This window comes from Macaca nemestrina, chromosome 17, assembly GCF_043159975.1.
Source record: "Macaca nemestrina isolate mMacNem1 chromosome 17, mMacNem.hap1, whole genome shotgun sequence".
NCBI lineage: Eukaryota > Metazoa > Chordata > Mammalia > Primates > Cercopithecidae > Macaca > Macaca nemestrina.
In genome coordinates, this window is record NC_092141.1 from 65,876,012 (window position 1) to 65,900,577 (window position 24,566).

At 45.2% G+C, this 24,566-nt stretch overlaps 1 protein-coding gene across 12 annotated transcripts in view; it reads right to left on the reverse strand.

Annotated features, from left to right (window-relative positions):
- LOC105472413 (signal transducer and activator of transcription 3) overlaps nt 1-24,566 on the reverse strand; it is an 86,938-nt gene that overhangs the window by 15,201 nt on the left and 47,171 nt on the right. For 4 of the 12 annotated variants that reach the window (XM_071083163.1, XM_071083159.1, XM_071083161.1 and 1 more), the window contains exons 2-14: nt 20,917-21,045; nt 19,097-19,241; nt 17,782-17,880; nt 11,811-11,906; nt 11,228-11,309; nt 10,943-11,037; nt 10,615-10,766; nt 6,462-6,620; nt 6,254-6,346; nt 3,431-3,490; nt 2,047-2,076; nt 1,854-1,947; nt 1,710-1,757 (exon numbers count right to left, since the gene is read on the reverse strand). In XM_071083163.1, the coding sequence (XP_070939264.1) occupies nt 1,710-1,757; nt 1,854-1,947; nt 2,047-2,076; nt 3,431-3,490; nt 6,254-6,346; nt 6,462-6,620; nt 10,615-10,766; nt 10,943-11,037; nt 11,228-11,309; nt 11,811-11,906; nt 17,782-17,880; nt 19,097-19,241; nt 20,917-21,044 (1,281 nt within the window). In that variant the 5' untranslated portion in view covers nt 21,045. Of the gene's footprint in view, nt 1-1,709; nt 1,758-1,853; nt 1,948-2,046; nt 2,077-3,430; nt 3,491-6,253; nt 6,347-6,461; nt 6,621-10,614; nt 10,767-10,942; nt 11,038-11,227; nt 11,310-11,810; nt 11,907-17,781; nt 17,881-19,096; nt 19,242-20,916; nt 21,068-24,566 lie in introns of all 12 variants that reach the window. The other 8 variants (XM_071083158.1, XM_071083160.1, XM_071083156.1 and 5 more) reach the window with 2 other exon arrangements.

Sequence of the window (24,566 nt, forward strand, 5' to 3'; positions counted from 1 at the left end):
TTATTTTAAATAAGAGCTGTCAATGAATTCTCAGAAATTGAATTCTAGGCGGGGCACAGTGGCTCATGCCTGTAATCCCAGCACTTTCAGAGGCCGAGATGGGTGGATCATGAGGTCAGGAGTTCAAGACCAGTCTGGCCAATATAGTGAAACCCTGTCTCTACTAAAAATGCAAAAATTAGCCGGGCATGGTGGCGCGTTCCTGTAGTCCCAGCTATTTGGGAAGCTAAGGCAGGAGAACTGCTTGAATCCAGGAGGCGGAGGTTGCAGTGAGCTGAGATCATACCACTGCACTCCAGCCTAGGCAACAGACTAAGACTCCGACTCAAAAAACAAAGAAAAAAGAAATTGAATTCTAATTCATTTTTAATACTCTTTTTCTAATTATAAAAGTAATATATTCAGTTTAAAATGCAAATATCACAGAGACAGTCTAGAATAGCCATGGACACAAACAGCAGCACTAATACATAGCACTGCTGGGTGTATATTCCTCCAGAATTTCTTAATATACATATGAATACACGAGAGTTTAGTGTATTTTTAAAACACATATGCTAATATACTATTCAAATTATTTTACATTTTGCTTTTTCTAAACATGTCATGTACATTTTCCTGTATCATTGCATACAGGTTACTTCACTCTACTGTCAAGTAAAATTCCACATTTTTTAAAAGGACTGCTATCTTATTTTATTTCATTTTATTTTATTTTAGAGACAGAGTTTCACTCTGTTGCCCAGGCTAGAGCGCAGTGGCAAAATCTCGGCTCACTGCAACCTCCACCTCCTGGGTTCAAGTCATTCTTGTGCCTCAGTCTCCCTGGTAGCTGGGACTACAGGTGCGCACCACCGTACCCAGCTAATTTTTGTATCTTTAGTTGAGCCGGGGTTTAACCATGTTGGCCAGGCTGGTCTCAAACTCCTGACCTCAAGTGATCTGCCTGCCTCGGCCTCCCAAAGTGCTGCTGGGATTACAGGTGTGAGCCAGCATGCCCAGTTAGAACTGCTACATTTTAAAGAGGAAGAATTGTTCAGGGGACAAATGTGAGAAAAAGAACAGGACATCACAATTTTTAAAAATGATTAAAAACTAGCTTTCAGTCACATTTACCTTTTTTTGTTTGTTTGTTTTTTAAAAGTTTATTCTTGACAATAAGAAGCCAATAATCTGAATCAGTGAAAAGCAGAAAATAAGGGGGATAAAAAACAAGATGGGTTTTTGTTTGTTTTATTTACTCTTTTCCTAAGCAAGCTAACACAAGGTGGTCATTTATTTTAAAGTTTAACTCAGATCTGTTGATTTTACACCCCCTATCCCACCTCAGTGGGAGAGAAAAACAGGGCACTAAAAACGGAGCCAAGCAGGGTCAGCCGCAGGAGCTGGATGGGGAATTTGGAAAGCCCCAGGCAAGGTGGAAAGCTACTTTATAACACATGGGTGTGGAGAACAACTCAGCTAGGGACTTTCCACTTCTCCTTAAGGAGGAGCCAACTCCCAGACATTCATGGAAATGTTCCAAGCCAGAGAGCTTCATGGCACATGGAACTTCTGTTCATGTCACTCTGGCCTGCTCAGACTTTCTGGAATAACTACAGCTGAAAGAACAGGTTGATGTTTCTAATTCTGGGGATTAAGAAGGATCTTTACCCCTTTCTCCCTCAAGGAAAACACCCCAGTTGTCTTTCATCCCCAACAAAACTTACATCACAATTGGCTCGGCCCCCATTCCCACATCTCTGCTCCCTCAGGGTCTGTAAGAAAAGAAAAAGCCAGGTGTCCTGTGAGGCTCTCCCCAGCCCACTCCCTCAGCCAGAGGCCCTTTGTAAAGGCGAGCTCCTCCCACATACCAAGTGTTTGAATTCTGCAGAGAGGCTGCCGTTGTTGGACTCTTCCATGTTCATCACTTTGGTGTTTGTGCCCAGAATGTTAAATTTCCGGGATCTGAATCACAGGAGAACAATCAACTATGTAGGCGACCGAGTAGCCAGAGGATGAAGTTAGGTTAAATGGAACAAAAGGAAGCCTCTAGGCTGAACTTACCCTCTGAGAGCTGCAACATCCCCAGAGTCTCTGTAAGAACACAGACCATTGTTAATAAAACAGGCTCCGTGTTTCTTCAAAAAGCCTACTTTGACCACCTGTTATTTACTCTCATGAAAAAACCTCTGTGCTCCTGGGCATTTCTTTAAAAAACGTAACACCTTTGTGTAGTAGGCACAGTTGGTTGCCTCCCCATAGGAAGGGGGGGAACCTATGTTTCATATTGCATATGTACTTATTAAACCTATCACCTTCATCAACTCCCTGATTTCATTATTTTCCAGTGCATTCTCATGAAATTTCCAGATAATTATATCAACTAAAAATAAGTATGCATTTTCTCTTTTCTTTCTTTTTTTTTTTTGAGACAGAGTTTTGCTCTTGTTGCCCAGGCTGGAGTGCATGGCGTGATCTCGGCTCACCGCAACCTCCACCTCCTGAGTTCAAGCGATTCTCCTGCCTCAGCCTCCCGAGTAGCTGGGATTACAGGCATGCGCCACCACACCCGGCTAATTTTGTATTTTTAGTAGAGACAAGGTTTCTCTATGTTGGTCAGGCTGGTCTCGAACTCTCGACCTCAGGTGATCTGCCCGCCTCAGCCTCCCAAAGTGCTGGGATTACAGGCGTGAGCCACCGTGCCCGGCCACATTTTCTCTTTCTAATGTCTTCAAAGGGTATGTGTATTTTACATCCTGAAAGGTATTATGAAATTTTGAGTATTCCAATATATGGTAAAGTGCGGAACAATTAAAAAAAAAGAGATCTATTCTTTCCACATGCTATGTATGGAAAGAATATATAACAACGTTTCAGTCAACAACAAACTGCATATATGAAGGTGGTCCCATAAGATTATAATGGAGCTGAAAAATTCCTTCTTCATTGAGATGTGTTACAATTGCCTATGGTATTCAGCACAGTAACATACTGTACAGGTTTGCAGCCTATGACCAGCAGGCTCTGCTACATAGCATAGGTGGGCAGTAGGCTCTGCCACCCAGGTTTGTGTAAGGACTATATACTCTACAATGGTTGCACAACAAAATTGCCTAACGATACATTTTGCAGAATGTATCCTAGTCATTAATTAACACATAATCTCAGTCTTATATATAACATGCATGAATGACATGTACAAGTAAAAAACTAAAGAAAAAGAGGGACTGGTAGTCACAATAGCAACCATAAATCAAATCTGTACCCCCAGCTTTGTGGCTTTGTTCAGGCACACAAATGACAATGCACCCCAAGCCTTTTGAAAACTTTTGTACACAAAATGAAGATCTCTGAATAAAGACAGAGTCTCTAGTTCAAATGATGTCTGTCAAAGTACTCATTTTTCCATTCCTCATTTGAAAAAAAGAGCTAAGATAGAAGTACTTACTTGTCAATGCACACTTTAATTTTAAGTTGATAATTTAACTCAGGGAATTTGACCAGCAACCTATTTAAAAAGAAAAAATCCAATGAAAAAAAAAGTCAGTAGACTCTTCCATAACTTTTCTTAAAGAAATGTAAAATTCCTAATTCTTCATTTCTAATAGGTAAATAGGCCAAGCTGTCTGTAATTATAGACTCATATCTACAATCTCAGCACTGTGGGAGGCAAAGCTGGGAGGATCACTTGAGCCCAGGAGTTCCATAACAGTCTGGGCAACAAAGCGAGAGCCCACCTCTATAAAAAATGTAAAAATTAGCGGGGTGTGGTATCATGTACCTGTAGTAGCAGTTACTCAGGAGGCTGAGGCAAGAGGATCACTTGTGCCCAGGAGTTCAAGGCTACAGTGACTTATGATCATGCCACTGCACTCTAGCCTGGGTGACAGAGCGAGATCCTCTCTCTCCCGATCTCTCTTTTTTTCCTTTTTTTTTTTTTGAGACGGAGTTTCGCTCTTGTTACCCGGGCGGCAGTGCAGTGGCACAATCTCCATTCACCACAACCTCTGCCTCCTGGGTTCAAGTGATTCTCCTGCCTCAGCCTCCCAAGTAGCTGGAATTACAGGAGCGTGCCACCACATCCAGCTAATTTTGTATTTTTAGTAGAGACAGGGTTTCTCCGTGTTGGCCAGGCTGGTCTCGAACTCCCGACCTCAGGTGATCCACCCACCTCAACCTCCCAAAGTGCTGGGATTATAAGCGAGAGCCACCGCGCCCGGCCCCTATCTCTCTCTTTAAAAAAATTAAAATAGGGCCGGGCACGGTGGTTCATACCTGTAATCCCAGCACTTTGGGAGGCCAAGGCGGGTGGATCACAAGGTCAGGAGTTCAAGACCCGCCTGGCCAAGATGGTGAAACCCCATCTCTACTAAAAGTATAAAAATCAGCCAGGCGTGGTGGCAGGTACCTGTAATCCCAGCTACTTGGGAGGCTGAGGCAGGAGAATCACTTGAACCTGGGAGGCGGAGGTTGCAGTGAGCCTCTACACTCTAGCCTTGGTGATAGAGCAAGACTCCATCTCGAAAAAAAAAAAAAAAAAAAAAATAGGCCAAGCATGGTGGCTCACACCTATAATCCCAGTACTTTTGGAGGCTGGGGCGGGTGGATCACCTGAGGTCAGGAGTTTGAGACCAGCCCGGACAATATGGAGAAACCCCGTCTCTACTAAAAATACAAAAATCAGCCGGGCATGGTGGAGTGTGCCAGTCCAGCTACTCAGGGAGACTGAGGCAGGAGAATCACTAGAACTCGGGAGGTGGAGGTTGCAGTGAGTCCAGTTCACACCACTGCACTCCAACCTGGCCGACAGAGTGAGACTGTCTCAAAAAAAAAAAAAAAATTAGCTGGGTATAGTGGCAAGCACCTCTAGTCCCAGCTACTCAGGAGGCCGAGGCACAAGAATCACTTGAACCTGGGAGGTGGAGGTTGCAGTGAACTGAGATCACACCACTGCACACCAGCCTGGGTGAGAGTGAGACCCTGTCTCAAAAACAAAGGATGAATATCGCCCCTTCAAGCCAAAGGTACTGAGAAAACGCCTGAGAACTAACAACTTAAAGCTGTGAGAGATTCGCAAAAGGACAATCAAAGCCATATAATGAAAAATATTTGGCCGGGCGCGGTGGCTCAAGCCTGTAATCCCAGCACTTTGGGAGGCCGAGATGGGCAGATCACGAGGTCAGGAGATCGAGACCATCCTGGCTAACACAATGAAACCCCGTCTCTACTAAAAATACAAAAAAATTAGCCGGGCGAGGTGGCGGGCGCCTGTAGTCCCAGCTACTCGGGAGGCTGAGGCAGGAGAATGGCGTAAACCCGGGAGGCAGAGCTTGCAGTGAGCCGAGATAGCGCCACTGCACTCCAGCCTGGGCGACAGAGCGAGACTCCGTCTCAAAAAAAAAAAAAAAAAAAAAAAAGAAAAATATGGCCGGGCGCGGTGGCTCAAGCCTGTAATCCCAGCACTTTGGGAGGCCGAGACGGGCGGATCACGAGGTCAGGAGTTCGAGACCATCCTGGCTAACACGGTGAAACCCCGTCTCTACTAAAAAATACAAAAAACTAGCCGGGCGAGGTGGCGGGCGCCTGTAGTCCCGGCTACTCGGGAGGCTGAGGCAGGAGAATGGCGTAAAAACCCGGGAGGCAGAGCTTGCAGTGAGCTGAGATCCAGCCACTGCACTCCAGCCTGGGCGACACAGCGAGACTCCGTCTCAAAAAAAAAAAAAAAAAAGAAAAATATTACAGGAACACATGCTGGCATTTTGTTCTATTAATCCTGAAACCCAACACCATACTAAGTTTCTGAGGAGGGAAATTTCGCTGCAGAAGGTCAAAACGCCAGCACACCTGTTCTGACTTGAGTGTGAAAGTAACACCTCACCCTACAGGCCCACCACCCACCTGCCCTGGGGCCTCTCAGCTTCCCCATCACTAAGCCTTACTCTTTCCCTTAAAATCCACAGGGAAGTATAGCCTCAAAGAACAGAAAATAGATGACATTATTTTGTCCCTTGGGCAGAAGGAGAAGCTGTGGTCTGAGACTCCAGGTCTGCAATCATAGGAATATGCCCAGGTACCTTCGAAAAGATGACTGCTCTTTTGCTTTTGACATCAGAATCAGAGAGCAAGCAGCTAGTATGGAAACAAATTTCATATGCACAACAGTGTACTGCCTGTGACACCACACCTGGAAAGAATGACCCTGGCCACCAACTCTACCCTAATGGTGTCCCTCAGTAAAATCTCTACTGGAAACAGGAGTGGCGTGGCCTACCTGACTTTGGTAGTGAACTGGACGCCGGTCTTGATGACAAGGGGCCGGTCGGGATGCATGGGCATGCAGGGCTGCCGCTCCACCACAAAGGCACTGAGGAAAGAGAAGATGGGCTCACACGCCACGGCAGTCAGCCCGCCTCTCACTCTACCACATGAGTCTTTAGGTGTTTTTTAGATGAGGGAAAGGGACAAGGATGCTAAGTTACCTTTTCATTAAGTTTCTGAACAGCTCCACGATTCTCTCCTCCAGCATCGGCCGGTGTTGTACAATGGGGTCCCCTTTGTAGGACACTTTTTGCTGCAACTCCTCCAGTTTCTTAATTTGTTGACGGGTCTGAAGTTGAGATTCTGCTAATGACGTTATCCTGCCAATAAATTAAGAAAGGTGTTAATTACCAAAGTGAATGTATATAAGTGAGATGGAGAAGGGGCAGGAAATACTGGAGACATGGAGACCTCTACAATAAGAACAAGGAATATTTTTAATTGTGGTGAAATATACATAGCATGAAATTTACAATTTTTTATCTTAAGTTTACAGTTCAGTGACATTAAGAAAAGAGGAATTATTCACCACGTTGGGTGGATGCTGAAAATAAATAAATAAATAAATAATTTGTTATTATTTGTTTACTTATTTTTTGAGCTGGAGCGCAGTCGTGCAATCTCAGCTCACTGTAACCTCCACCTCCCGGGTTCAAGCGATTCTCCTGCCTGAGCCTCCTGAGGGATTACAGGTGTAAGCCACTGTGCCTGGCCTATTTATTTATTTGAGACAGAGTCTCACTCTGTTGCCTAGGCTGGAGTGCAGTGGTGTAATCTCAGCTCACTGCAACCTCCGCCTCCCAGGTTCAAGTGATTCTCCTGCCTCAGTCTCCCAAGTAGCTAGGATTACAGGCACCCACCACCACTCCTGGCTAATTTTTATATTTTTAGTAGAGATGGGATTTTGCCATGTTGGCCAGGTTGGTCTTGAACTCCTGACCTCAGGTGATCCACCTGCCTCAATATCCTGAAGTGCTGGGATTAGAGATGTGAGCCACTGCGCCTGGCCAGAAAATAATTTATTTTATCTTTTATTACTAGTTCCTTCCTAAAATCTCAAATCTCTAAGAGGGGCCTGGGCATAAAAGTATTAAAATTTATACCACTAGGAGGCATTGATGGAGTTATCATTGGAAAATGACAAGCATCTGAGCCCAGATATGCAGAACATGAAATATGAAATTTAGCACTTACCTTATTCATCCTAACTTGTCTATGAACACAGACAGCTCACAAAGATGGATTTGAGCCAGCTCTGTCACACACTATCTGTGCAAGTTTTGCCAGGCCCTTCACCATCATGGGCCTTAGCTTCCCCTCTCATGAAGAGAAGGGCTTGAACTACATGAGCCCTTTATTTTCTTTCTTTTTTTTTTTTTTGAGGCAGGGTCCCACTCTGTGGCCCAGTGCAGTGTAATGGCATGATCATAGCTCACTGCCTCCTCCAACTCCTGGACACGAGTGATCCTCCTACCTCGGCTTCCTGAGTAGCTAGAACTACAGGTGTGTGCCACCATGCCTGTTTAGTTTTTTGAGATGGAGTCTCACTCTTGTCACCCAGGCTGAAGTGTAATGGCACATGTCTAGTTTTTTAAATTTTTGTAGGAATGGGACCTCACTTTGTTGCCGAGGCTGGTCTCAAACTCCTGGGTTCAAGCAATCCTCCTGATTCTGCCTCCCAAAGCACTGGGATTTATAGGCGTGAGCCACGACACCCAATCCCCATAAACCTTTTCAATGTCCGCCTTCAACTGATCAAAGGACACAACATTATGTTTCAAGACATTGATAACATGCACAAGGAATAAGTGAATAGAGAGTAAGAAAAAGCTCATTAAATCTATCTCCAGGAATAGAGAATATTAGGCCAGGCACAGTGGGTCACACCTGTAATCCCAGAAATTTGAGAGGCCGAGGCAGGTGGATCGCTTGAGACCAGGAGTTTGAGACCAGCCTGGCCAACATGGTGAAACCCCATCTGTACTAAAACACAAAAAAATAGCCAGGCATGGTGGCATGGGCCTGTAATCCTGGCTACTTGGAAGGTTGTGGCTAAGAATTGCTTGAACCTGGGAGGAGAAGGTTGCAGCAAGCCATGATCGTGTCACTGCACTCTAACCTGGGTGACAAAGTGAGACTCTAGTCTCAAAAAAAAAAAAAAAAAAAAAAAAGAATAGAGAAGTTTAGCATCATTCCATCATTCTTTGATGGTTTATCACTAGTGTAATAAACCAAAAGACTAGAAAGACAGAAAGTGAAAGGAGAGGGAGAAGGACTGCTGCAGGGATTTCTGAACTCCCTAACTCTTTTCTGGCACTTCTATCCTCCCATTCCCAGAACTTAAGCTTCTTCGTTCCCTGGTCAGGAAGCATGTAAAACTGCTTTCAGTAAATTAACAACACTCGGGGTTAGTGAGGATATGAATAGACAGGCATTCTCATGTAGAGTTGCCCTAAATTTCCAGTTCAGGCTCTGTATCTCAAGTGTCTCCTAGGGCAAGCTGGTGCAACATGCTCACTATAGGGCCTTGCACATGAAGGGTGTGCAGTAAGATTTACTGGATGAAGGTAAAAGTGCAGATTACAGAAAAGCATATAAAGATCCTGGGCTGGGCACAGCAGCTCACATCTATAATTCCAGCGCTTCTGAGAGGCCAAAGTGGGATGATCCCTTGAGCCCAGGAGTTTGAGACCAGTCCAGGCAACAAAGTAAGACCCTGTCTCTATAAAAAATTTAAGAATTAGCCAGGTGTGGTGGTGCACACCTGTAGTCCCAGCTACTCAGAAGGCAAAGGTGGGAAGATTGCTTGAGCCCAGGAGGTCAAGGCTCCAGTGAGCCATGATTGCATCACTGTACTCTAGACTGGGTAACACAGTGAGACCCTGACTCCAAAAAAAGAAAAAAAAATGATCCTGCTAATATAAACTGTATAAATTTCTGTCTTTATGTGTATATACATAATGACAGATGTCTAGACTGCGCGTCAACTAAAATTTTAACTACCAGTACTGCTGATGATTTAATTTAAAAATCTTTTCTTCGGCCAGGTGCGGTGGTTCACGCCTGTAATCCCAGCACTTTGGGAGGCCGAGACGGGCGGATCAGGAGGTCAGGAGATTGAGACTATCCTGGCCAACACGGTGAAACCCTGTCTCTACTAAAAATACAAAATTAGCCGGGCATAGTGGCGGGCGCCTGTAGTCCCAGCTACTTGGTAGGCTGAGGCAGGAGAATGGCGTGAACCTGGGAGGCGGAGCTTACAGTGAGGGGAGATCGCACCACTGCACTCCAGCCTAGGCAACAGAGCGAGACTCCATCTCAAAAAAAAAAAAAAAATTTTTTTCTTCACTTGATTAATTTTCTGTATTTGGATTTTTCCCCTTAAAAAGGGCATGCGTTGTTTTAGATTACTAAAATAACTAAAATTAAAAGTTTTGTTTATCTGTTAAATACAGTTAAACCAAAAGCCTTAATTGAATCAAGTAAAATATACTTAAAATAGGCCGGGCGCGGTGGCTCACGCCTGTAATCCCAGCACTTTGGGAGGCCGAGGTGGGCGGATCACAAGGTCAGGAGATCGAGACCACGGTGAAACCCCGTCTCTACTAAAAATATAAAAAATTAGCCGGGCGCGGTTGTGGGCGCCTGTAGTCCCAGCTACTCGGGAGGCTGAGGCAGGAGAATGGCGTGAACCCGGGAGGCGGAGCTTTCAGTGAGCGGAGATCGCGCCACTGCACTCCAGCCTGGGCTGGGCAACAGAGCGAGACTCCGTCTCAAAAAAAAAAAAAAAAAAAAAAAATATATATATATATATATATATATACTTAAAATATAATAATATAAATACATTTTTTTAAACAAAGTTTCTCCAAATAAAGTAAAAACTTTATTTTATTTTTATTTTTTTGAGATGGAGTCTCATTGTGTCACCCAGGCTGGTTGGTATCCGGTAGTGCAATCTCGGCTCACTGCAACCTCCATATCCCAGGTTCAAGTGATTCTCCTGCCTCAGCCGCCCAGAGTAGCTGGGACTACAGGCATGCACCACCATGCCCGGCTAATTTTTATGTTTTTAGCAGAAATGGGTTTTCACCATGTTAGCCAGGCTGGTCTCCAACACCTGACCTCAAGTGATCCGCCCATCTTGGCCTCCGCCCAGCCGAAATAAAGTAAAAACTTTAATTATTGGGTTAAATTTGAATATGGAAAAGTCCCCACGTTGGAGATAGAGTACCAATTCTGTGGGCCTGCAGTTAAGATCAGAATTCAATCTAGCTTTCGAGAAAGAAAGGAAAAGCTTCTTTCATCCTTTACCAGTTTTCTAGCCGATCTAGGCAGATGTTGGGCGGACCTCCAATGCAGGCAATCTGTTGCCGCCTCTTCCAGTCAGCCAGCTCCTCGTCTGTGAGAGTTTTCTGCACGTACTCCATCGCTGACAAAAGCCCCGCCAGCTCACTCACGATGCTCTGGTTGGAAACCAAAACAAAGTCAGAAAACATTTCCTCAGGCAGTCTCTAACCACATTCTTTAGTCAACTCCAGAGCAGGAACTTCTTAGAAACCAAGCAAGTTCTGCCACAAGATGCTGAAATCCCGCAAGTGAGCGAGACACACAGGGGAAGTGGTCCGACCGATGCCCTTACTCTCCGCATCTGGTCCAGCGCAGTGAGCATCTGTTCCAGCTGCTGCATCTTCTGCCTGGTCACTGACTGGTTGTTTCCATTCAGATCTTGCATGTCTGCGGAGGAAGGAAAAACTCCTTGACCTGAGGGAATACTCCTGTCCTTAATGACCAGGCTCCTTTGAGCACCCGTAACTCCCTTGCGCCCCGACCGCCTTAAGATCTAAGAGTTAAGACAAATGACTCTTTCAACTCAACAACACAAACTCACTTTCTAGAGATTTTAACGTCTCTAATATTCACTTGCCTCCTTGACTCTTGAGGGTTTTATAGTTGAAATCAAAGTCATCCTGGAGATTCTCTACCACTTTCATTTTCTGTTCTAGATCCTGTTTAAAATAAGTAAACAAAAAAACAGAAGTAAAAAAAGATTTCCTTGGGAACAGAAAAAATAACGTATCGGAGGAGAATTCAAATGAAGCCAAAACCTCAAAAAAGATACATGGAGGACTTGCAGGCAGTATCCCCAAGAGAAGGCTCCCTGGTGGCCAGGCGCAGTGGCTCACGCCTGTAATCCTAGCACTTTGAGAGACTGAGTTGGGAGGATCACTTGAGCCCAGGAGTTTGAGATCAGCCTGGGCAACACAGGGAGACCCCCATCTCTACAAAATTTTGTTTTAAATTAGCTGGGCGTGGTGGTGCACGCCTGCGGTCCTGGTTACTTGGGAGGATGAGGTAAGAGAACTGCTTGGGCCTGAGAGGTCAAGGCTGCAGTGAGCTGTGATCATGCCACTGCAGCCCAGCCTGAGCAGCAAAGCAAGACCTTGTCTCAAAAAAAAAAAAAAAAAATTAATAAAAGCTCCCTGCCCAAGGCTTGTAACTTGCATCACCTGTACTCTCTTCCGGACATCCTGAAGGTGCTGCTCCAGCATCTGCTGCTTCTCCGTCACCACAGCTGCTGTGGGGTGGTTGGCCTGGCCCCCTTGCTGCCAAAAAGGAGGTCAATGCACATGTGAACACAGAAATATGGGGAGAGGAATACCCCATATTTGGCTTGAGATGCCGCTGCCATCATGAGAGGAAGGGAAACAGAGGCAGTGGTGCTGTCACTATACAGGTGACACTACATAGGTCATACCATAAACCCCCTCTATGAACTGCACTAAGAGACCACATGTTCAGCTAAGATATGGTCTATGCCTTCGAAAAGCTTATGGGCAAGCATGTCAAAAAATTCAGAACAATTTATGACAGCAGATGTTGGATGTCTACTTAAACATGGTGTCCAGTATATTTCTGAGGGATAATAAAAAAAAGTCCTGCCCTAGGGATGAAATTCCATATCAAAAGATATCTCAGGGAGAAGGGGAGGCTGGTACCTTGGAAAAGGTCAAATAGCACACGGAAAAAGAAAAAGAAGAAAGAAGGCCAGATGTAGCAGCTCATACCTATAATCTCAGCACTTGGGAAGGCTGAAGTGGGAGGACTGTTTGAGGCCAGGAATTCAAAACTAGCCTAGTCAACATAGTAAGGCCCCATCTCGAATGAATGAATGAATTAATTAATTAAAGAAATTAAAAAAAATAGCATATGAAACTTAAAAATTACAGGTTTGTGGCCGGGCGCGGTGGCTCACGCCTGTAATCCCTGAACTTTGGGAGGCCGAGGCGGGCGGATCACCAGGTCAGGGGATCAAGACCATCCTGGCTAACACGGTGAAACCCCGTCTCTACTAAAAATACAAAAAAATTAGCCGGGCGAGGTGGCGGGCGCCTGTAGTCCCAACTACTCCGGAGGCTGAGGCAGGAGAATGGCGTGAACCTGGGAGGCGGAGCTTGCAGTGAGCCGAGATCGGCCACCGCACTCCAGCCTGGGCGACAGAGTGAGACTCCGCCTCAAAAAAAAGAAAAAAAAAATTACAGGTTTGTGCCCAGTGCAGTGGCTCACGCCTGTAATCCCAGCACTTTGGGAGGCCAAGGCGGGCGGATTACCTGAGGTTTGGAGTTTGAGACCAGCCTGACCAACATGGAGAAACCCCGTCTCTACTAAAAATACAAAGTTAGCTGAGCGTGGTGGCGCGTGCCTGTAATCCCAGCTACTCGGGAGGCTGAGGCAGGAGAATCGCTTGAACCTGGGAGGTGGAAGTTGTGTTGAGCCAAGACTGCACCACTGCACTCCAGCCTGGGCAACAAGAGTGAAACTCCATCTCAAAAAAAAAAAAAAAAAAAAAAAAAAAAAAAATTACAGGTTTGGGCTGGGCATGGTGGCTCCCACCTATAATCCCAGCACTTTGGGAACCAAGGCAGGAGGATCACTTGAGGCTGGGAGTTTGAGATCGGCCCAGGGAACATAGAGAGAGACCCCATCTCAATCAAAAAAAAAAAAAAAAAAAAAATTTTAAATTAGCTGGGCGTGGTGGCATATACGTACTAGCTACTTGGGAGGCTGAGGTGGGAGGATCACTTACGTCCAGAAGTTTGAGGCTGCACTAGAGCCAGTTTTATGGGCAACCATTCTCTTCCTTTCCCATGGTCCCTATCCAAGCCCATAGAATACAAACTTCTTAGAAGTTTTGGGAAGGTGACCCATGCCCCTACCCCTACTACTTCCCACAGTGACAGTGACTCACCTGATTGGTAAGATGGAGAGAAAGACTCTGTGCACACACAGATCTTCAAAGAACCCAGCACCAAGCTGGTGTCTCCCTCCTCTCACTCTTGCCTTACTAGGGCCCACCACAAGCAAGAGCAGCAGCCTGGTTGCTAGAAGCAGGTCTAGAGGCCTATCCCTCTGCCTTCAGTGAGTGTTGGTCTATGGCGGCTGAAGCTCCATATGGATGGCTGGGGTGGCGTGAGGGTGCTGCTCTGCACACCCAGGCTCTCCCCACACCAAGATCTAACTCAGGGCACAGGCATCGGAAAGCCCCTATGGTTACCAGCTCAAGCCACACTTTCCATTCTAGTTTTACCTATACAGCTGATGTTTTAATCTTCATTCCACTCCCATGTCTATTTCTCAAGTAGGACTACACTTAAAGGGGGAAAACATGTGATTAATGATCACCCACAGAAACCCACCTCTAATACCTTTATAAAAAACTTCACTGGCTCCCCACTGCTTCCAGCTGTAAACATCTCAGGCCAACACAGAAAGCTGTTTCACACAATTGATAACTTAAACTTTCCCTCCCTGTGCTTCGGTCGCCCCAAACTCCCCACTCTTTCCTGCATGCAATGTGTTTCCACACTCCCTCCCCACCCGCTATCCACTCAGCCTGGCCTGGGCTTTAGCCCAAACACACCTGAACTCACTCACCTTCAAATTCAGTTCAAATGTTTCCTTTCCTGCAAAATCTTATTCAACTTCCTTAGACAAAATGACACACATCCTCTTCTGAGTTTTTCCCACTTTGAGTGTTTGTGTACTTATAATCCCGACTAGCCTGACAGCCCCTGGTAGCAGGGTACATCCATTCTTCTATCTTTAACCCATTCTAGACACTTAAGAGCATGCCAGATATCATAAACAGAAAAAATAGCAGTGAGGCCTGGGTTGAGGCCACAAATATCCAACTTACAGCTTCATATCAGGGGTTGCAAACTTTTTCTCTAAGGGACAGAAGGTAAATATTTTTGGCTTCCTGGGTCATATAGTCCCTGCCACAAATAGCCCTGCCACTGCAGCACAAAAGCAGCCACAGATAATGCATAAATAACCGAGTGTGGCTGGGTTCCGAAAAAACCTCATTTACAAAACAGCAGCAGGCTGGATTTGGGCCACGGTCACAGTTTGCAGACCCCTAATCCATCCAATTGAAAACATCCTTGGGATACCTTTGGCTTTCCTACCTCCCATGGTAAGTTGGAGTCTCTATCCAAATTGACTTAAACCACATATTTTTATATTGTGGAGCAGGATAAAATACAAAGGTTTTCCGTAACAGAAAATCCTAGTGCTGCCTGGGCAAGTGCCTGTGTGCTAACCTCTTGGGCTAAAGGGCACTGCACAGTAAATGTTATCTACCACCTCACTCACACCTGAGCATATCAGTTTTCTGCTTAAAATTCCTCACTGGGGCCGGGCACAGTGGCTCATGCCTGTGATCCCAGCACTTTGGGAGGCCGAGGTGGACGGATCACCTGAGGTCAGGAGTTCGAGACCAGCCTGGTCAACATGGTGAAACCCCATCTCTACCAAAAATACAAAACATTCTTCACTGGGTCCCCATTTCCTACAGTAATGGTGAGGGTGATGATAGTGATGTCAGCAGCAGCAGAAAGCAGTTAAATTGTTTTGCATTTATGTGTCAGATACTGTTCTAAGCATTTTACATGTATGAATTCTATGAAGAAGGTATAATTATCACTCCCACTAGAGGAACAGAGAGAGTAAAAATTGTTTACTTAAGGTTACAGAGCAAGTGGCAGGGCTGTGGGTTCATATCAAAGCAGTTGGCTCCTTGTGGTAAACTGCTCTTCCAGAGCCCCATTGCTTGGCATGACTAATTAAAACATCATCACGTGGCCTTGACTAACTCATCTTCCCGACCCAATCAGATGCCGAACTTTCTATACTTCTCCCAAGAATACATGTTTCTGTTTCTGTCTTTGAACATGATCTTCTTTCTGCCTGGAGAGCTCTCTCTCATCAGTTGATGAGCCCAGGAGTTCAACACCAGCCTGGGAAACACAGCAAGAGCCCACCTCTACCAAAAAAAAAAATTAGTTGGGCATGGTGGCATATGCCTGTAGTCCCAGCTACTCATAAGGCTGAGGCAGGAGGCAGGAGGATCACAAGGGTCCAGGTGGTTGAGGCTGCAGTGAGCTGTGATCACACCGCTGCACTACAGCCTGGGTGACAGAGTGAGACTGTTTCAAAAAACAAAAGCTTACAATGGTAAATTTGAAATGTAATGTTATGTGTATTTCACCACAATTTTTTAAAAAGCAGGGGGTCAGGGAGAAAAAGAAAAAATGTCCCTGATTATAGGATATTAAAGAAAGTAAAACCCTTCACAGAAAGTAAAAAAGTCTCCTATGACCAACTACTTTAATGATTTAGTATATATGTTTCCAGATATTTTCCCATATATACCAATAGTATATGCAAATTGCATACATTTCATTTTACTATTATGAATCAGATCTTTGCTTTCTTTTTTTTTTTTTTTTTTTTCAGACAGTCTTGCTCTGTTGCCAGGCTGGAGTGCAGTGGCACAATCTCAGCTCACTGCAACCTCTGCCTCCCAGGTTCAAGCGATTCTTCTGCCTCAGCTTCCTGAGTAGCTGGGACTACAGGCGCGTACCACCATGCCCAGCTAATTTTTGTATTTTTAGTAGAGATGGGGTTTCACCATGTCGGCCAGGATGGTCTCAATCTCTTGACCTCGTGGATCCACCCACCATGGCCTCCCAAAGTGCTGGGATTACAGGTGTGAGACACCATTGCCTGGCCCAGATCTTTACTTTCATTACATCTTCTAATAGGTTACTAATGCCACTGTATACAGGAACTGCAGATTCTGAAAATATTTATCTCGTATACAATGGCCTTTCTAAACCTTGCTAGTTCTAATTGTTATTGTTAGTTTTGTTTCTCTTGGATCTTCTAGGAAGACCTGTCTATCTGTAAATAATAAGAATTCTGTCCCTTGCTTTCCAATATTTGTACCCTCATTTCTTTTTTTTTTTTTTGGGATAGGCTGGATCCTTCAGAAAAGTATCAAGAGTAAAAGACATCCTTATCTTTTGCAGTTTTACTGAGAATAGTGTTTCACTACTGTGCATCATGCTTAATTAAGCCAGGCGTGGTGGCTCACACCTGTAGTCCAGCTACTCGGGAGGCTGAGGCAAGAGAATCAACTTGAACCTGGGAGGTGGAGGTTGCAGTGAGCCAAGATGGCGCCACCGCACTCCAGCCTGGGCGACAGAGCAAGACTCTGTCTCAAAAAAAAAAGAAAAAAATAGAGATGAGTTCTCGCTATGTTGCCCCAGCTGGTCTTGAACTTCTGAGGCTCAGCAATCTGCCTGTCTCAGCCTCCCAAAGTGCTGGGATTACAGGTGTAAGCCACTACTCCTGGCTGTTTTTTAGGTTTTGATATGAGGATTTTTCCAGCCTCATAAAATAAGCTGGAAACATCTCTTGTTTTCCTATACTTTGGAAAAGTTTGAATGATATTGGAATAATCTGTACTATGAAAGTTTGTCAGAACAGGCCGGGCACAGTGGCTCACGCCTGTAATCTCAGCACTTTGGGAGGCCGAGGTGGGCGGATCACCTGAGGTCGGGAGGTCTCCAACATGGAGAAACCCCGTCTCTACTAAAAATACAAAATTAGGAACCCGGGAGGCGGAGCTTGCAGTGAGCTGAGATCCGGCCACTGCACTCCAGCCTGGGTGACAGAGCGACACTCCGTCTCAAAAAAAAAAAAAAAAAAAAAAAAAATACAAAATTAGCCAGGTGTGGTGGCGCATGCCTATAATCCCAGCTACTCGGGAGACTGAGGCAGGAGAATCACTTGAACCCTGGAGGTGGAGAGCCGAGATCGCGCCATTGCACTCTAGCCTGGGTAACAGGAGCAAAACTCCGTCTCAAAAAAAAAAAAAAAAAAAAAAAAAGTTTGTCAAACCATTAGGTCTGTTGGATTCTTTTGGTGGAACTTTCTTTTTTTAGAGTTTTTTCAATGTATTTTGGGGGGTGGAACTTTCTTTTTTTTAAGAGTTTTTCGATGTATTTTTATGATTATTGATCTATTTAATTTATTTTCTTTCTTTTTTAGTAGATCTAATAATTTATCTCATTATAAAGTTGTTTGATTTTCCATTCCTCCCAGACCAGGGATTTGTTTTGTCTCAGGTCTCACCTGGGCCGCAGTGGCTGCAGTCTGTAGGAGGCGTGACTCTTCCCACAGGCACCGGGCCACAATCCGGGCAATCTCCATTGGCTTCTCAAGATACCTGCTCTGTAAGTAGGAGAGAAAGAGAATGAAAATCAGTAGCAGACCATGGAGATGTGGACTGAACTGTGGCACCTTAAAACTAATGTATTCATCAAGGAAAGCATTTACTCTAGGAAAGAACAGAACAAAGGCTTCAGAGCCTGGGTGAAGGCTCTCTGTGGGTGGGCGAAGGGGAGGTCGTTACTATTTCTGTAACAGAAGGCACACTAGCCTGAGTCTTTTTTTTTTTGAGACTGGGTCTCACTCTGTCCACCAGGCTGGAGTGCAGTGGCGCAATCACAGCTTACTGCAGCTTCGACCTCCCAGGCTCAAGTGATTTTCTCACCTCAGCCTTCTGAGTAGTTAAGACTACAGGTACATGCCACCACAACTGGCTAGTTTTTTAAAAAAAAATTCTGTAGAGATGGTGTCTCGTTATGCTGCCCAGGCTGGTCTCAAACTCCCGGGCTCAAGCAATCCTCCCACCTCAACCTCCTAAGGTGTTGGGATTACAGGCGTGAGTCACCATGCCTGGCCTTGTCTGAGTCTTTACACAGTATGCTATCCTGCTCTTGCAGGGAAGCAACTGACTTATTCAAGAAGTATCCCATTATGGTCAAACCTTTAACATGTAACAGTGAGAGTCATCTTCCTATCAGTGGACCCGGTTAACATGCTAACATGTATGATTAATGTAACAATCACTTTATGATCAGGCATGGTAGCTCATGCCTGTAATTCCAGCACTTTGGGAGGCCGAGGCGGGTGGATCACGAGATCAGGAGATCGAGATCATCCTGGCTAACATGATGAAACCCCGTCTCTACTAAAAATACAAAAAATTAACCAGGCATGGTGGCAGGCGCCTGTAGTCCCAGCTACTTGGGAGGCTGAAGCAGGAGAATAGCGTGAACCCGGGAGGTGGAGCTGGCGGTGAGCCGAGATCATGCCACTGCACTCCAGCCTGGGCGACAGAGTGAGACTCCATCTCAAAAAAAAAAAAAACAAAACAATCACTTTATTACTTCAACTATGACAAGAGAAGTGATTCTCAGGTAATGATGCTCACGGGTAAGTATACAGAGCTTTGAGAAAGGACTAATTACTTCTCCTGTAATTGAAAATACAAGATAAGATTCTCGTTATTTAGCCAAATGAGAAAAGAAATGCTTCCAGGAAAGAACGCTAACACCCGACTCTACGGGTCCTGTTTCTCCTTGTCCTCAGTTTCTCATCATACCTGAAGAAACTGCTTGATTCTTCGTAGATTGTGCTGATAGAGAACATTCGACTCTTGCAGGAAGCGGCTATACTGCTGGTCAATCTCGCCCAGGAGATTATGAAACACCAAAGTGGCATGTGATTCTTTGCTGGCCGCATATGCCCTAGGAAAAGGAAGAATGATAAAGAATGGCTCTGAAGCCGACACATACACACAAACACAGAAATCACCATCAAGAAAGAGGAAAAAAAAAAATAAAGCAAACCTGACGCTATAACCCATTCATCATTTTAGATTCTTCTTGCTCAGCAATCAAATGCCATCAATTTAATAATTATTAATAATTATTTCAGGCCAGGCACGGTGGCTCACGCCTGTAATCCCAACACTTTGGGAGGCTGAGGGGGGCGGATCACCTGAGGTCAGGAGTTCCAGACCAAACAAGCCAACATGGTGAAACCCTGTCTCTACTAAAAATCAAAAATTAGCTGGGTGTGGTGGTGAGCACCTGTAATCCCAGCTACTCGGGAGGCTGAGGCAGGAGAATCGCTTGAACCCAAGAGTCAGAGGTTGCAGTGAGCTGAAATTGCGCCACTGCACTCCTGCCTAGGCTAGAGCCAGACTCTGTTTCAAAAAAAAAAAAACAAAAACCCACAACAAAACAAAAAAACAATTATCCCAGATATTATTATCCACTCTCATAATCTGTATTTGTAAAATACTTGAGCAAAGTAGACAGCTATGCTGTTTTGCTTTAAACTCTCAATTAACTCTGGTCAGATTTATTAGTACAAATAAGTAATCCCAGGCTGGGATGGCCTATCTCCAGCATCTGGGAATCACCTCCTGGCCCTTCACCAAATCAGGATATGCATTCTGGAAAAACCAGGTCATATTAACACTGGCCTGAATTAAACCAAAATCAGTAGGTGAGCCTGAGCATATTAAAGTGAAGGAAATAAATAGTTGCTGGACTTCTGTGCCATTATCTCCTCTATGAATGGAATCCATTTCCCTTATCCTGTGATCTAGTTTGGATCTACATCCCTGCCCGAATCTCATACTGAAATGTAACCCCCACTGTTGGAGGTGGGGCCTGGTGGAGGGTGACTGGATCATGGGGGTGGGATTCTCATGAATGGTTTAGCACCATCCCTGTTGATACTGTCCTCGAGACAGTGAGTTCTTGTGCGATCTGATCGTTTAAAAGTGTGTGGCGCCTCCCCCTTGCTCTCTTGCTCTTGCTCTGGCCATGTGACCTGCCTGCTCCCACTCTGCCTTCCGCCATGATTGGAAGCTTGCTGAGGCCTCCCTGGCGGTGGATGCTGCTATGCTTCCTATACAGCCTGCAGAACTATGAGCCAATTAAACCTCTTTTCTTATAAATTACCCAATCTCAGGTATTTCTTTATAGCAAGCTGAGAACAGACTAATACACCCCTGTGGCTCCTTCCTTTAACTAAAGGGGAATTACAAGTATCAACCCAAAGTTCTAGCTATGACAGAACTCACATTCAAAGAAAAAATATGTCTACCACATCGCTGGATTATCAGAATATACAGAGGATCTGCCCAAGTAAATGAGGTCCAAATCAACCTTCAAGACATCTATCACCATACAGGCAGTTTCAATGTGTCAAAGACAGTTGCCCACATGCCCTTCTAATATAAAAAATGCTTTACAAGACCAAAGGGTGCCACTTTATCTCCTGATCTCATTTTCCCCATCACCTGTACCCGTAAATTTTTTAATTAAACAGCAAAGCATGACATTAAGAGTTGATGTCTCTTGACTCAAACCGAAACCTAACAATTTGGAGAGTCTCTTAAGGACTTACCAATCTTGACTCTCAATCCAAGGGGCCAGAAACTGCCGCAACTCCATTGGGAAGCTGTCACTGTAGAGCTGATGGAGCTGCTCCAGGTACCGTGTGTCAAGCTGCTGTAGCTGATTCCATTGGGCCATCCTGCTAAAATCAGGGGTCCCAACTGTAAACCAAAGTGTGCATATGGTCACCACAAGTCCCAGTAGGGGTAAATAATCTAGAAGTAGCCATTGCCCAACACAGGTGTCAGGTCTGTGACTAGGGATAAAGATGTTCTGGGGAGGACCCTGCTTCTTTCTCCCAGTTTATTTTTAAAAAATAGAGATGGGGTCTTCACCATGTTGCCCAGGCTGGCCTTGAACTCCTGGACTCAAGTGATCTCCCACCTCGGCCTCCCAAAGTGCTGAGATTACAGGCATGAGCCAACACACCCAGCCTGTTTCTCCCAGTTTAGAACAATACAAACACATTCACAATCTCCATCTTGGGATAATCACAGCTTTTTTTTCTCTTATTTTTTAAAGACAGAGTCTTGCTCTGTGGCCCAGGCTAGAGTGCAATGGCATGATCGTGGGCTCAAGAGATCCTCCCACCTCAGCATCCCGAGGAGCTGGGACTATAGGCACATACCACCATGCCACACTCGTTTTTTACAACATGTTTTGTGAGACAAACAAAACATGCCCAGGCTGGTCTTGAACTCCTGGGCTCAAGTCATCCTCCTGCCTCGGCTTCCCAAAGTGCTGGGATTACATATGTGAGCCACCGTATCTGGCCACACATTTCTTTTTTTTTTGAGACAGAGTCTCGCTCTGTCACCCGGGTTGGAGTGCGCGTGGCTGGATCTCAGCTCACTGCAAGCTCCGCCTCCCAGGTTCACACCATTCTCCTGCCTCAGCCTCCGGGAGCTGGGACTACAGTAGCCCGCCACCACGCCCGGCTAGTTTTTTGTATTTTTTTAGTAGGGGTTTCACCGTGTTAGCCAGGATGGTCTCGATCTCCTGACCTTGTGATCCGCCCGTCTCAGCCTCCCAAAGTGCTGGGATTACAGGCTTGAGCCACCGCGCCCGGCCCACCACACATCTCTTTTACACTGGGATGACAAGTGGCTATTATGCCAGGTTCTATAATCCATTATCTACCAGAGGTGTGTGAAATTTAAAAATTACTAAACTCCCAGATTTCTATTCCCTTATCTATAAAATAGAGATAATATTTCCCACTCCTCAGGGGTATTGAGATATTCCTACAGCATCCAGTTCAGTGCACGGCACACAACAGATGCCCAACAAATGTCAGTTCCTTTCTTTCTACTCCACAGCCCTTTTAGTTATACACAGTAAACCTGTACTGTGGCCAAAATGTAGAAAGTGGATGTTTGGGGTGGGGGGACAGAGAGCTAATTCCAGGACTACAGGTTTAAAAGTATAAATGAGGATCTAGGAAGATCTGCCTGAGATTCTCCTACTCAACAAATAGTAACTATTTAAAAAATTGCTTAGTCTGGGATAACAGAGAAGGAAAGAAAAATGCCAGGCATAAAAATTGTCCCAGGTTCAGGAACACCCCAGTGAAATGCTCTGGTATGAGAAACCCAGCCAGCTAATCACCTATAATCCTCTTTCTGAATAGTATGGGTCATGGAAATATCAATAGAGGCCAAGTCATTTTAAGAAGTTCTAAAATTAGGCCAGGAGCAGTGGCTTAAGCCTGTAATCCCAGCACTTTGGGAGGCCGAGGCAGGCAGATCACCTAAGGTCGGGAGTTCGAGACCAGCCTGACCAACTCGGAGAAACCCTGTCTCTACTAAAAATACAAAATTAGCTGGGCATGGTGGCACATGCCTGTAATCACAGCTACTCCAGAGGCTGAGGCAGGAGAATTGCTTGAACCCGGGAGGCGGAGATTGAGGTGAGCTGAGATCGCACCACTGCATTCCAGCCTGGGCAACAAGAGCAAAACTCTGTCTCAAAAAAAAAGAAAAAAATTACAAGTCAGAGCCTAAGATGAAGGTATATACAGACCAAGGTCCAATGAGATGGTTCTCTGGGATAGTGAGAACATTTAATGAGAGACTGAACACACGCAAACACACTAGAGTTCTTGACTCTCAGAGAAGGCACGAAGAAGTACCTAGTTAGCACTGGCTCTTTCATAAAAATGACTGAGCAAACTGGCAACAAAACCAACAGGTCTTCTGTTCTCAAGGCAGCAAATGTAATGGAATGAAAGGTGCAATCATGGAACCTCTAACTCCTGCAACCTCTAACTCCTGGGCTCAGGCAATCCTCCTACCTCAGCCTCCCAAGAAGCTGGGAGTCTCGCTACGTTGCCCAGACTGGTCTCGAACTCCTGGGCTTAAGCAATCCTCCTGCCTCGACCTCCCAAAGTGCTGGGATTACAGGCGTGAGCCACCACGCCTGGCTTGGGATCAGGTTTTTGTTTTTTTGTTTTTTTGTTTTTTGAGACAGTGTCTGTCACCCAGGCTGGAGGGCAGTGGGGCCCAGGCTGGAGGGCAGTGGCGGGATCTCGGCTCACTGCAAGCTCCGCCTCCCACGTTCACGCCATTCTCCTGCCTCAGCCTCCTGAGTAGCTGGGACTACAGGCGCCCGCCACCTCGCCCGATTAAGTTTTTGTATTTTTTTTAGTAGAGACGGGGTTTCACCATGTTAGCCTGGATGGTCTTGATCTCCTGACCTCGTGATCTGCCCACCTCAGCCTCCCAAAGTGCTGGGATTACAGGCATGAGCCACCGCGCCCAGCCTGGGATCAGGTTTTCTAACAGAACCTGAGAGGGCTGCACTTCTCCCTCCCTCTTTGGTGGACAGACTCAAAATACCCCTTTTGCTACTGTGAAGACGGCTGGTGGAGCTCTCAAGCACATATTCAGGGAAGTGCAGGAAGTACCTACCAGCAGTCTTTACACTGAATAATTAATAATCTAAGGCAGCAGCATCCAACAGAAATAGAAGACAAGCCACATATGCATTTTAAATTTTCTGGTAGCCATATTTAAAAAGTTAAAAGAAACAGGTGAAATTAATTTTAATAATGTATTTTATTTCGTTTAATATATCCAAAATGTTATTTCAACATATGATCATACAAAACTTATTATTATTATTATTTTTTGGAGACAGGCACTCTGTCACCCAGGCCGGAGTGCAGTGGCTCAATCACAGCTCACTGTAGCCTCAACTTCCCGGCTCAAACGATCCTCCCACTTCAGCGTCTCAAGTAATTGGGACTACAGATGCACACCACATCTGGTTAATTATTTTTGTAGATACAGGGGTCCCATTATGTTGCCTAGGCTGGTCTCGAACTCCTAGACTCATGCATCTCAGCTTCCCAATGTGCTGAGAGTATAGGCTTGAGCCACCGTGTCCAGCCCACAAAAATTATTGAGATACTTTACACTCTTTTTGCTACGAAGTTTTCTAAATCTCCTGTGTACTTTACATGTGCAGCACGGATCCAAAGTATTTTCCCTCCTCATGTATCAAGGGCTTAAATTCCACTGGCGAAAAAACTCAGTTAAGCAAAAAAAAACAAAAAATAGAATGTCAGAATAAGGTATTTGCCCCAATTAGGCCAATATGCTTCTATAAATTAACTAAATATTCCAACAATGTTACTTTTTTTTTTTTTTTTTTTTGAGA